The sequence below is a fragment of the Talpa europaea genome, assembly GCF_964194135.1.
Source record: "Talpa europaea genome assembly, chromosome: 12".
In the NCBI taxonomy this organism is placed as follows: Eukaryota; Metazoa; Chordata; class Mammalia; order Eulipotyphla; family Talpidae; genus Talpa; species Talpa europaea.
Window position 1 is genome coordinate 15,519,473 of NC_140079.1, and position 12,630 is coordinate 15,532,102.

The 12,630-nt window shown below is 42.0% G+C and overlaps 1 protein-coding gene across 2 annotated transcripts; it reads left to right on the forward strand.

Moving 5' to 3' along the window:
- Positions 1–1,907: 1,907 nt before the first annotated feature.
- Positions 1,908–11,906, forward strand: REXO2 (RNA exonuclease 2; the record flags this gene model as incomplete). Of its 2 annotated transcripts, XM_084250304.1 has the most annotated exons (7): positions 1,908–2,054; positions 3,021–3,104; positions 6,218–6,295; positions 6,903–7,014; positions 8,324–8,432; positions 9,820–9,873; positions 11,777–11,906. In XM_084250304.1, 7 exons carry the CDS (start codon positions 1,908–1,910, stop codon positions 11,904–11,906), a joined length of 714 nt encoding a protein of 237 aa, XP_084106430.1. The 2 variants fall into 2 exon arrangements, with proteins under 2 accessions (XP_084106430.1, XP_084106431.1); XM_084250305.1 differs by lacking the exon at positions 3,021–3,104.
- Positions 11,907–12,630: the final 724 nt, after the last annotated feature.

Genomic DNA, 12,630 nt, shown 5'->3' on the forward strand with positions numbered 1-12,630 from the left:
CCACAGATCTTCAGGATATTGGTTCTTAAAGATCGATAGCATTTTGTAAGTTGTAATTTGTAATAAAACTGCTTTTTGTTCAACTAGTAACTTTGAAAACAAAATGTATTCTTTGAAAATAAAAAAATACTTTAGGAGGGTGATAAAAACAGAGTTGATAAAAATTTCTATACTTGAACTTTTTCTGAGCCAAGTTTAAAATTGAGAGATGTTCACTTCAAACAAAAGCAATCAATTATTCCTACAAACTGGGTTTATTTGGAGACAAACAGCAGAAGGGAGGGCAGATTGTAGGGTGCTTCATGGAGAGACTCACTTACGTGTCTCTGAATCCAAGGCCACCTACCCCCTAAATAACAGCTGGACCACCTACCTCCCTCTCAGCTCTAAGGAAGGTGGAATTAGCACCATTTCTCCTGGGAGATGCAAGCATGTTAAATCCTGTAGTTTGATTTATGCATGCGTGGGCCTCCCAATCTCATTTAAATAGGGTTTATATATGTTAATGTTCACAGAAAAGACTAAAAAAGAAATGTAGACTGTTTCCTGTAAAGTAGGTTACAAATGAATACAAAACTAGAGCAAAACAATGTGACTCATCTGGCAATGCAGTTACAATAGAGACACACTTGAACAATAAAAATGTTTATATGTATTTATAATTGGCACACCTGACTGGATAACCCTTCAAAGAGACTTTCTCTGCAGCCCTGGCAGGTGGTGAGATGAGGATACCAAAGGGGTACCAGATGAAACCCGATACACTGTGCTGCCCTAATAACTCTTAATTGAACAATAAAGTTTCTCTCTCACAAGACCAGCTCACCGAGTATGAATTACTAGGAGGATGAACACAAACTCTGTAATTAGTGTCAATAGGGCTTTCAGAAGAATATGCAGAGGCTAATTTCCAAGCTGAAACAAAATTTGTGACAAAGTTGCCCTCTGCACACAAATTTGCTACTAAATAGCTAAGATTTAAGAAACTCACTTTGACTACCCAGGGTCCCAAAGTCCTGTTGGTTGCATTGGAGACAATGGAAACCAGAGCTGTCCCTGGAAGAGGTATTTTGATCAAAACCCAAGCAGATGACAGAGCAGGCAGAGGTATTTTCCGTTCATCTTAACTCCTTTTGCTCCATAGATGGGTTATACAAGGACCAGATTTAACCTTACAAACTTGTAAGGGTGGAGTAGAAAGTCATTACCGCTGACAGCAAACAGCTGAACTGAAACACCGATCCAGTCCCTCCACAATGAAGGAGTAACTCTGCCAATGAAAGAACTTTTATTAAACAGCAAATGCTTGCTAAGTGAAATGTCAGACAAGAGCTCATTTAAGAATTTCTAAAGGATGTGATGAGAGTAGAATTAGCCTTTGGACCAAAAAAAAAAAAAAAAAGAAAAAAAAAAAAAGAAAAAAAAGCACAACGCCCTACTCTCTCGCGTAAATGAAAAAATATCTGGAATGGAGAGGCAGGTAAAGGTGAAAAAGAGAGAGGAAAAAAAAAAGAGAAAGCTATATTAGAATAAATGTCATACAAAAATAACCAGGTCTTTTTCGACCAAACAAGGCGATTTCTCTCTGGGCCGCCTGCGACTATTCCAAACCCAGGAAATAACTCTTTGTAACGAATAAACTTAGTTCTGAAAAACATCCGCGTCCAGTAACACCCGAAAACACGTGGCGGGGGTGGGGAAATCGGTGGCCACAGCCGGCAAGACTCCAAGTCCCATCGTCCCATTCGGCACCTAAGCCGGGCTGCCGAGGGCCAGCCGGCGCCTTGGATGCTGGGACTTGTGGTTTTTCCTCCTGCGCTTCCAGGAGGGTTTGCGACGTTTAGCGACCATCGCGCCTGCGCCAGCGCCGGCAGCACAGCCAGGGCCGTGGCGGCTCGTGCCGGGTGATGCTAGGCGGCTCCTTGGGCTCCCGGCTGTTGCGCGGTGTGGGTGGGAGTCGCGGGCAGTTCGGGGTGCGGGGTGTCCGCGAAGGTGGCGCAGCCATGGCGGCAGGAGAGAGCATGGCTCAGCGGATGGTCTGGGTGGACCTGGAGGTGAGTGCGGGCGGCCGGGGGAGCGGGGAGGCGAGTGGGCGCCCGCGCGTGGGGCCAGGAGCGGAGCTCGCCCCGGGAGAGCCGCGGCTGTCTGCGCTCAGGTGCGCCAGGTGAGCGCCGCCGGCCTGGGGCGGCGCGGGCAGGTGGGGAAGGCAGGAGTCCTGCGGCTGCTGGGGACTGTGCAGGACCTTGGGGTTTCTTTTCAAAAGGGAGGAGTCATCCATATGGCTGCCCACTTCCCAACTCCTCCCGGAGGTGCGGGGACCTCCCGACCGCTCTGGTTTCTCTGGGCTTAGGGGTCGCCGGGGTGAGGGTTGGGACAGCGGCTCCGCTCACCCCACTTTCACAGCCTTGACGAGGACCGTAGGTTGTCAGAGCTAGACGGGACTCCCGGAGATGACTCAGCCTTACCCCTCAGTCCATAAAAGAGAAAACTGAGGCCCAGAGAGGAGTCAGCGCATTCAAGGTCATGCTGTTAGCGAGGATCTGACTTGGGACTAGAACTCAGTTCTGCTCCCTTTAGGTTTTCCATTCACATTGCAAGGACTTGCCCACCTTGGAACCTCAGTTCTAGTCTATGTGAAATGGGGATAATAGTATTTTCTGCATTAGAAGGTGAGGAAGGTTAAGGAGTTATAATTGATAGGGAAACTTTGTAAACTCTGCAGAACTGTAGTGATCTTAGTTCTCTGACCCGTCCAGAATTGAATGCTGTCAGCCCTCAGTTTTGCTTACTTTGCATTTATCCTGGAGTAGAACCAGGTGCCTGACATCCAGCAGGCCCTTGGTAAATGTTTATTCATTTTTATAATTGTGTAGGTCTTGAGGGCTTGCCCGAGGAACATTATGGTTTCTTGCATGCGATACAAACTGAATAAGCTTGAGAGAATTCCTGTTAAATAAACTTGAGTAAAGTAGGCCAGGAAGATGGTGATGTGTTTGTTACAGATCTATTTTTTCTTGCAGATGACAGGGCTGGACATTGAGAAGGACCAGATTATTGAAATGGCCTGTCTGATAACTGACTCTGATCTCAACATTTTGGCTGAAGTAGGTGTTGCCATGTAATGCAATCTGACTGTCTAGAATATGTTGGAAATTTAAAGATCATTTTCCCCCATCTCTCTTTTTTTTTTTTAAAGAATAAGAAAACTGAGGTCTGTGTACATTAAGGTCCAAAGTAATGTGCTAGGTCATGGTAAGGATTGGTATTAGAACCAGAGTAATCCTATTTATTTTTCAGTAAGCTGTGCCATCCCTAAGAACACAAGTGCTGTCATTTATTGAGCACGTACTGTGTGCCAGGCACTGTTCCAAGGCCTTTCATGTGGTTACTCTTTTTTTTTTTAAAGCTTTTTTTTATTTATGCATACAAGAACTGAGGTACAGGCCAGAGGTGCAGGGGGTGAGAGGATTCACCAGAGACAGAGTGGGAAACAGAACAGGCAGACTGACTGAAATACACTGCTGAGGGCAGCAGTGGGCGAGGCAGGAGAGGTCTTGCTGCACCATGTGGGTAGCTCCCTGACCGGCTGGGGATTGAACTCATGCTGAACTTGTGCTGCAGAGATTGGGGATAGCTTCACAGTGCTGTGCTTAACCCCTTGCACCACCAGGGAGGCCCCAGGTAGTCACACTTAATCTCACAATAACCTAAAAAAAGTTACTATTATACTCATTTTATAGAAGAGGGCGTTTTGGCACAAAGATATTGGGTAATTTGCCCAAGGTCTAGTTACAGGGGAAACCCAGGGATATAACCCAGGCAGGCTGAATAAAGTGCTCTTAAGCAATAAGACAGCCATCAATAGCCCCAGCAGGACTGGTGACTCATGCCAAAGTTGACAACTTTACATCATAACCTTCACTTTAACCTGACTCCATGTATCCAATTTCTGCTTTTTGAACCAGTGTGATTCTTCTCGATCCGTATTAAGATTTTTGAATTTCTGCTGATGCAAATCAAAAAAAACGTTTTCTTGTTGACAAATTGGGCATGATTTAAGATTTTCACATGCTTCTTTTAACTGAGCAAAGCAAATGAAATACACCTTTGCTTTTCAGCCACTCATGAAGCATTTATTGACAGCATCCAGTTGATAGAGTGAAATCCCTGGCCTCGAATGACTATTTGCTATGGTCAGCAGTATTCAGAGGCAGAAAGAAACTCCAGGACACAGCAGGGATGTTTGTGGAAAAGGCGGTTTTGTTAAAATGAGTTCCCAGAGGGCAGGATCGATGTGTTACTGGTGCTGGATAAGTTACATAAATCTTTCCTTAAGACTCCTACTTACTTTTCTGGTCAGTAGAAAAGGGGAGAAGGCACTTAGGGATGAAGCACTACGTTTGTGGAGTACCAGGCATGCCTCCTGGAGTATCTTCTAATACCTCGGGGGAGAATCATGAGACTTTGCATTTTTCATCATAGTTAGCTTTTTTGTTTGTTTTTTGACTTTATATAAATAAAGCCCTGAGTTTTAGGCTTGCTTGTTTTTTTCCTGTCACTTGGCATTTGCTGGAGATGAATGATGAAGAGAAGTGTCTTTATTTTACCAGCTCTATTTACCTTTGGCCGAAGTCCCTTGGACTGTTGATATAATGTGAAATACTGACAGTTTAATGGACCAGTCTGGTGATATGTGCCCTGGAGGAAATTCAGGTCTATATTCACAGCGCTGCAGATGAGTGTAGCATTTGTAAACAGTCACAGTCAGATGAGGATAAGGATGTTGGAAAAAATGCTTAGATGCTGTTGGTGCTTAAGTGTCATTCCTATGACAAATATGCTTTCCTCTTGGTATATGAGTCTTAGGGAGGGTGTTTTATGCTGGTGGAAGAACAAGCATCCTACTCCAAAAACTTTTCTCTGTAGGTAGAGTAGTGCGCCAAACTGCCATCTAGAGTAAGTTGTGTAGCCTTCGATTGATTATAGTTTGCTTTTCTTTCATAGTTTGTTAGAATTGTTTTTTGTAGTAAGAAGGCACATTTTTTGCTTCTTACCAGAAATCACTTCCCGATTTCCTTATTTTACCAGCAGTTCCCTGTTAGTTGTGTATGACGTCAGGAATAGTTCGGTCAGAATTCTATGCATTTATCTCAGTGAATGCAAACTATTTTTACCATCTTAATAGTAACAGTAGTGTGGATTTTTAGAGTACTTTCCTTGCAGATTATTCCAAGAATTTTCATATGTATATTTTCTTTTCTCCTGTTTACATCCCTGTGAGGGGAAGGAGGGGGCACCATACAGGATGAGACACCGCACCCAGGTCACCTGCTTTAATGCCGCAAGTCAGGCCCATTTGCTGGGACTCTTTCCAAGAGACTCACATTTGAAGGTTCTGTTAAATAGACCTAAGACTCTAGGGCCTTTTTTTTCCCCCAGATGTCACCAATTCCTTTAATTTTTTGATAGAAAAATATTCTTAGAATTAAATTGTATAACTTCATGCAGAAATATATGTATATATGTGTGTATTTGCATATATAATAAGCTTTTGCTTTTTGCCCTATTCTCCAGCTCCACCCTGCTCCCCAAAGTTTATGTATTTTCTTGGCATTTTGTATCAGTAAATGTGTATATTTTTTTCCCTAAAAAAGTACAGTTGAAAGTGTATATGTGTGTGTGTACGTGTGTACGTGTGTACTGTTCTGCCACTTGTTTTTTTTACTTGGCAGTATAGACATTCATTATCAGGGTTGGTAAAATTTTTCTAAAAAAGACCAAATACTAACTATTTTGGGCTTAGAGTGCTACGTACCTCTCTTGTCATGTGTTCGCTTGTTTTTATAAACTTTTGCAAATGTAAAAATCATTCTCAGCTTGCTGTCAAAAAAAAAACAACAAAAAACAGTCACAAGCTGGGGCGGTAGCTTGCCTGCCTATTGATAGACGTTGGTGTCATTTATTAATAGGGATTTCAGTTTTCAGGGCGTGTGTGTGTGTGTGCACGCACGTGCGTGCATATGTGAGTGGGCGTGCATGCTTTTTTGCCATCATAAATACTGTAGGAATGAAGGAGAACCACTTCCAGCATTAACAAAGTACCCTCATTTCTTTCTCTTGTAAGTCCATTTAATCTTTAAAGCAGCTTAAACTGTACCTCAGAAACCAAGGCTATTCCTGTTGATTCTGGATGACTAATGGCTTTTCCCATCCACAGGGTCCTAACCTGATTATTAAACAGCCAGATGAGTTACTGGACAGCATGTCAGATTGGTGTAAGGAGCATCATGGGAAGGTAACATTACCAAATAACAGGATTGCTGCTTTGGGGATCGGTAACAAGCTTGTTGCTCCCACATCTGAATCCTATACCATTGTTGGATGGTATTTAAAAGAGGGTTAGAGGAAGATTGCTTGGCAAGCCTGGGAAACTGCTTGCTTGTTTACCTTTCATCTCTGGGACCTCTCGAGATCATCTTCTCCTGAATGTCCTCTTTTTTCCTCTCCTACATTCAGTCTGTCGCGAACGCATTGTGGATTGTCAAGTATTGCTCAAGTCAGTCTGGATAAGGTTAGACATCAACTTTCAGAGAAGGGGGAATGCTGCTCTCCTGTTAAGAGCTGTGTCTTTCCAGAGGTTATATCCTTGGACTTTGAGCACCATCTTTTTTGACCATGTGGAAATGCTATTAACGATCAGGAATCTAGCTTAATTTCACTCGGATTCTTTAAGAAAAAATCAGTGCAAAGATGGCACAGAGTCTCAGTTTGAACTTGAGCTCTATAAATGGTACACCTGTGGTTATATTTGCCCATTTTTAGAAGTGAAGTTTCATTTCTGGATGCCTTTGAAACCTGACTTCATGTATTTCTGGTGGGGGGCTGGGGATTCTCTCTTGCAGTCTGGTCTAACCAAGGCAGTGAAGGAGAGTACAATGACACTGCAGCAGGCAGAGTATGAATTTCTGTCCTTTGTACGACAGCAGACTCCTCCGGGGCTCTGTCCACTTGCAGGTAAAATCCAATCCTCTGTATACCTTGTAGATAGTCTTCCATTTAGTGGTTCAAGAGACTGCAGTTCCAGAAAGATCAGCCAAGACCTTCATGTGTTCTGCTTACCCTGATTTGGATTATACATCTTAACTTTTGTGTTCACGTTTCCTTGTGTAATTTATAACATGAATGTTGGGAAAATGCTCTGGAACCCGACATGAGATCTGGGATACACAGACTAACTCAATAAATTGTTTCCCCATATTTTTATAATGGAAAAATTTTCAAATGTACAGCAAAGTTGGACTTAGTAATTGTTAACCTTGTGCCTTGTTTGTTTTACCTGTCTATTTTTTTTTTCTGTTGGGCATTGAAAGCAAGTTGCAGGCATTATGACATTTCATTCCTATATTCTTCCACAAGCATTTCCTAAGAAAAAGGGCATTATCTTATGTAACCACAGTATCCTTATCACATTTAAGACATTTAAAAACATTTCAGTAGCATCATCTGATAACCTAGTCCACATCGCTCATTGTTCTTGAGCCAGTATTCAATCATGCATTTCATTTGGCTATTATGTTTCCTTAGTCTCTTAAGCTAAAATGTCCACCTATCTTTTTTTTTTTTCACTTGTGACATTGACTTTTTAAAGAGACCAGGCTAGTTCTAAGATTTTGAAAGTACTGCCATTGTCAGAGGGAAGTTAATGTTCTATGGAGGTGTGTTTGTATTTGTACATGTAAACTGATGTGGTAATTAACACTTTTCTTAAATATACATGAAAAAAGTTTTGACATTAAGTACTAGAACATACATTGTATATATTTTCTCCCCAGATCCTGGGGTCTATTTTAAAGTTCTCCTTTAAAATTTAGTGTTTTTAATATAAATTACTGTATGGAAACATGAATATGACTATGATTTGTTAAAATTGGAATGTAAATAAAGTCTTATCTACTTATGTGATTCAGTTAAATTTTTAGTGTTAGTTGGTGTGGATTTCATGATGCTGGGAGAAGATTTGCACATCTGGTATGATCTAAAAGCATAACAAATAGATTTGTGCATTCTTATAAGTATGTGGAATGATAGACCCTTTGTCCATAAAGAGGCCGTGGACAAATTTATGAGTGAACTGACTACTCAGAAATCTCCCCTTGTAACTTAATTAGGTGCCCTCAAACTTAATTTAGATATTTTGAGATGCTTTTAGGCATTGTTTGAGTAAAAAAAATATCATTTCCATTTCAAATACAGTTGATGAATGTTTATATCCTGTTGTGTACTGTAGAAATGCACAAGTGCGGTGTGCTTCGTGTCTTTCTAGGGAATTCAGTTCATGCAGATAAGAAGTTTCTTGACAAATACATGCCCCAGTTCATGAAACATCTTCATTATAGAATAATTGATGTGAGCACTGTTAAAGAACTGTGCAGGTAAGGGCTATATTTAGGATCCATTCATTTGCCTTATTTATCATGTTTTGATTGAGAATTTATAGAAAGTAATTGAACGGAGCTGTAGTACTGAGGGTGCCAGTGGGTTAAAACGTCCTCATCCCATTCTTGTTTGCCTAGGACCTTAAATTATTCTGGATTGGTAAGAATTGGGGGGAACAATGTCAGAAATCTTCCATATAAGGTTCATTAACCCAGAACATTTATTTGGGTACCCACTCTGGGCCAGGCATTGACCTATCTGTGCTGGGAACAGACAGATGAAAAGTGGCTTAGAATCTAGTGACTTGAAAGTTGTGTGACAAAGATGTCCTAGAAATCAGCTGCTTGATGACCTTGGTGATGGAAATGTACGAGAAGACTTCTGAGAGCCTAAGGGAAGGAGCTTCTATCTTTCAGGCTAAAAAGAATGGGAAGTCAGAGAAAGCTTTTGATAAGTAGTTTTCAAGTTGAGATTTCAAGAAGAGTGAAAGTTCTGCAGGTTATGTAAGTGAGAAGCAAGCGTTCCAAAGAATGGACAGAGGGCGAAACACATGAGGGAGCAGGACAACAAGGGCAAAACGTGTTCAAGGAGTTACAGATAAAGTTGAGTGCAAAGCAGGAGGCTTGAGAAGGTGGGAAGTGAGGCCACATTATGAAGGGCTCCTATGCTGTGAAAGGAGGTTCAAGTTTATCTTGTGTAAGGGACAGGCTTCCTTTAGAAATGTTTAAGTGGAGGAGCAAGTGGCATGATGAGGTCATTCTGATTAGACAAGAGAAGAGGTTGGGAGATAAGCAGACTAGTGTCATCTTGCAGAGAGGAGAATGAGCTAGGGGCATGGCAGCTGGGTGGCAGACAATGGTCTGGAGAGAAAAATATTTGAGGGTGTCAATTGGCGTGGCATTCAGTTCTTCAGTGGGGTTGGTGATGAAAAGGAAGAGGTGTAAACTGCTTCTTGTGTTCCTAGTTGGGTAGCTGAGGCGAATGATGGAACTGTTCAGAAACGAAAGGGGAAATAGGAAGAGTAGAGCTGGTGTCTGGGGGAAGGGAGGTCCTGAGGGTTATGAGTGTGGTTTTATATACTTTGAATTGGAAGGTTCTGATGGATTTTGGGGTGGAGGTGTCCAGCAGGCCATTGGACAGCTATGACAGAAACTCAGGAGAGGGCTGGGCCAGAGTGTGCAGATGGCTCCCACACTGAATGACTTGACCAAAGAGAATGCCTAGTGTGAAGCGAGAGGGTGGAAGGCAGGGTCCCAGGTAGGGGCCACCTTAAGAGTCACCTCCCAGATGCCCTTGTCAATGTCCATAAATTACTTGGAGGAGGTAATTGTTCCGTGTACTTGAGACACTTTCCTTTGAGAGTTCCATTTTTGCTGTGTGTAGACGCTGGTATCCAGAAGAATATGAATTTGCACCAAAGAAGGCTGCTTCTCACAGGTAAGTTTGGGACTCACCAGGCTCTGGGCAATCTGACACACACCTGGCCCCCAAACACCCACCGCTGAAATGCTATCTCTTCACTCTTTCCTTGGGAGAAAAATGAAGGTCACTTAGCAAGAAGCTGGCTTTCTGTTGCTGATTATCAGGGATCCTGGTCAGGAGTCTATTATTCTGTCCAGAGATGTGTAGGTTTTATGCCCATTGCAGTTTTAAAACTGTTAGGTGGCTTGGTTTGTAGGTACAATGAAACAGTCTGTCACCTCTAGTACTGAGCAGTATTAATTTCCTTTTCTGCAAAGATGGAAACTTGTAGCCGTTTCAAGTCAGGACGCTGTGTGCAGTTGTGTAATACAATTAGCCTAACTTTGACATTTTTTAGTTTTTCCCATTGTTTCTTTTATGTCTGCAACCTCAGGGCACAGATGCAGAAGGGATTTAGAGCTCTTGTGTTTCCAGTGTCCTCTTTTACTTCTCCCTATGCTCTAGTCTTTCAGAAGGCTCATAAAAGACAACAGGAGATCTAGCAGCTGGCTTCTAAAGGCAGCTTTTGCTTCATTCATTTACTGAGCACCAGCTATGTGCCATGTCCCAGGCAAACAGAAAGATGGGTCCCTGCTGTAGAGAGCCTGGCAGTTTGAGGGTTTTTTTGTTGGGTTTACTTGGGCGGCAACACAGTGTTACAGGTCTGGAATGCCTTATCTGAAGCAACAGGCCTTTGATGTTTTGTGTTTCAGAATTCTCAGATTTCAGAAAGGTAATAGTGTACCTACAGTGTTTGCCATTATGTAACACCCCACACAAGGCGGAGGAAGCACCACTCCATCATCAGACATGCAGGTGACATTGTATAGTAAGACATACAGGTATTCTCACCAAACAGCATCACTGATGACACATGTAGCTGGCTCATATGTGATGTCACACAGATCATAAAAGTACTTTGGGTTTTCAGATCTTTTTTTGGACTTTGGTCTTGTGGATAAGATGTTGGGTTTCCTGACCTTAGCCAGAGGCTGTATTTTTGACAGCTGTAGCTACCCTCCCCACTGTACATCTAAAACCTGGGACGAAAGCAACAGGATTGTGCTGACCATAGAAATGACTACCATAAAACTTTTGCTGTGAGTCTGTGCAGTTTCTTCTCTAGAAGAGGCCCTTGGTCCATCATTCAGGGCTTATTGATTTACTCTCACCCTACTCTAATTATTAATCTTGGTTACCTGATTTCTCACTCTGCAGCAGATGAGAAACAGCATGCTGGTGGAGAAGGAAGGCTCTTAGAGGCAGGTTGCCACTGATTATAGCACAAGTCACCCCAAGAGAGGAGGTTGCTCCTCTTTTATGCTTCGGACCTGTCTGATAATCCATGTTCATTATGCTGAGTCACGTTCGAGTATGTCGATATGTTCTGTGCAGGGATGTCATTAAGTATGGTACTGTGTTTCCCAAACTATGTTCCATGAGTAGTTACCAAGTATTCCCTGGATGTGGGCGATTAAGTGTTAGAAACACAGTATATACAGTACACCCTCCACTTGGGACTTCATAATACGCATCAGTCTATTGTACACTCTGCAAAGAGCTTCCATTAAGTTTTTCCTAAACTTATTTGATGTGGAACTCTTTTTCTGGGGGACCTCACCATCTTATGGAACAGTTTGGGAAACTTGGATCTGTTATATTTTAGAATTTTTCTAGCAAACTTAAACACACACACACACACACACCCAAAGCACTTATATTTATTTTGTAGGAATGTTCTACTTCTTGATAATTGTCAAATAGTGGCACTTACAGTAGAACCTGTTTTTCTTTCGTGAGTTATGAAAAGTTACTCTTTGTAAAGTGATTATCATCTCTGCTTTTGGACGTTTATTCAGTATGGTATGTTTGCTTGTAGGGCACTTGATGACATTAGTGAAAGCATCAAAGAACTTCAGTTTTACCGAAATAACATCTTCAAGAAAAAAACAGATGAAAAGAAGAGGAAAATTATAGAGAATGGGGAAAGTGAGAAGACTGTGAGTTGATGCCGGTTCCTTGCTGCCGCCCCACAGTTCTCTGGAAGCAACTTCGGGTGGTTTTTCTTTTTTCTTTTCTTTTGGTTCATGCTGATTGCTTGGCAGCCCCTGCTTTCAGTTAACTTGCCTCTCCAGATTATTCAAGCAGACAGCACCTGAAATACCATTTTTCTCCTAACATGCTGTTTCCATTTATGGCACAGCAGCTCCTTTGTAAGTACCAGGTCTTGTTCAGTCCTTGGTACATACCTGCATTTGCTTTTAGGCCACTTCCTTTGTTTTAAAAGATAATAATAAAAATAAAGCTAGTTCTATTGAAATGCAAACTTTTTTGTACCATCGATTCTTTAGTAGTTTGATCCCTGGAAAAGGACGACTTTGTCTTTCTAAAGTGGCATGGCTAGTGTTTAAATTCTCACGACATTAGGAAGGGATTAAGTTCCTTGTGTTAAACAGGAACCTGTTCTGTTTTGTTTTACAAGCCAAGAGCAGAATAACAAGATTCAGAGAAGCAAATTTGGGCTCACCAGTTACAGGTTTCCCCCATTATCTGACAGTACAGTGGTCCCGTTTGGTAAGATTTGGGAGGCTGGTTTTTGTGTCTGGGAACACTGTTATCACTAGCTTTTTTGGAGAAACTTTTGAGTAATTCTAGACCCAAAAAATAACCTACCAAATCATACCAAACAGGACAGGACTATTTCTGGGTAGAGGGGAAACCTGTGTAGCTATT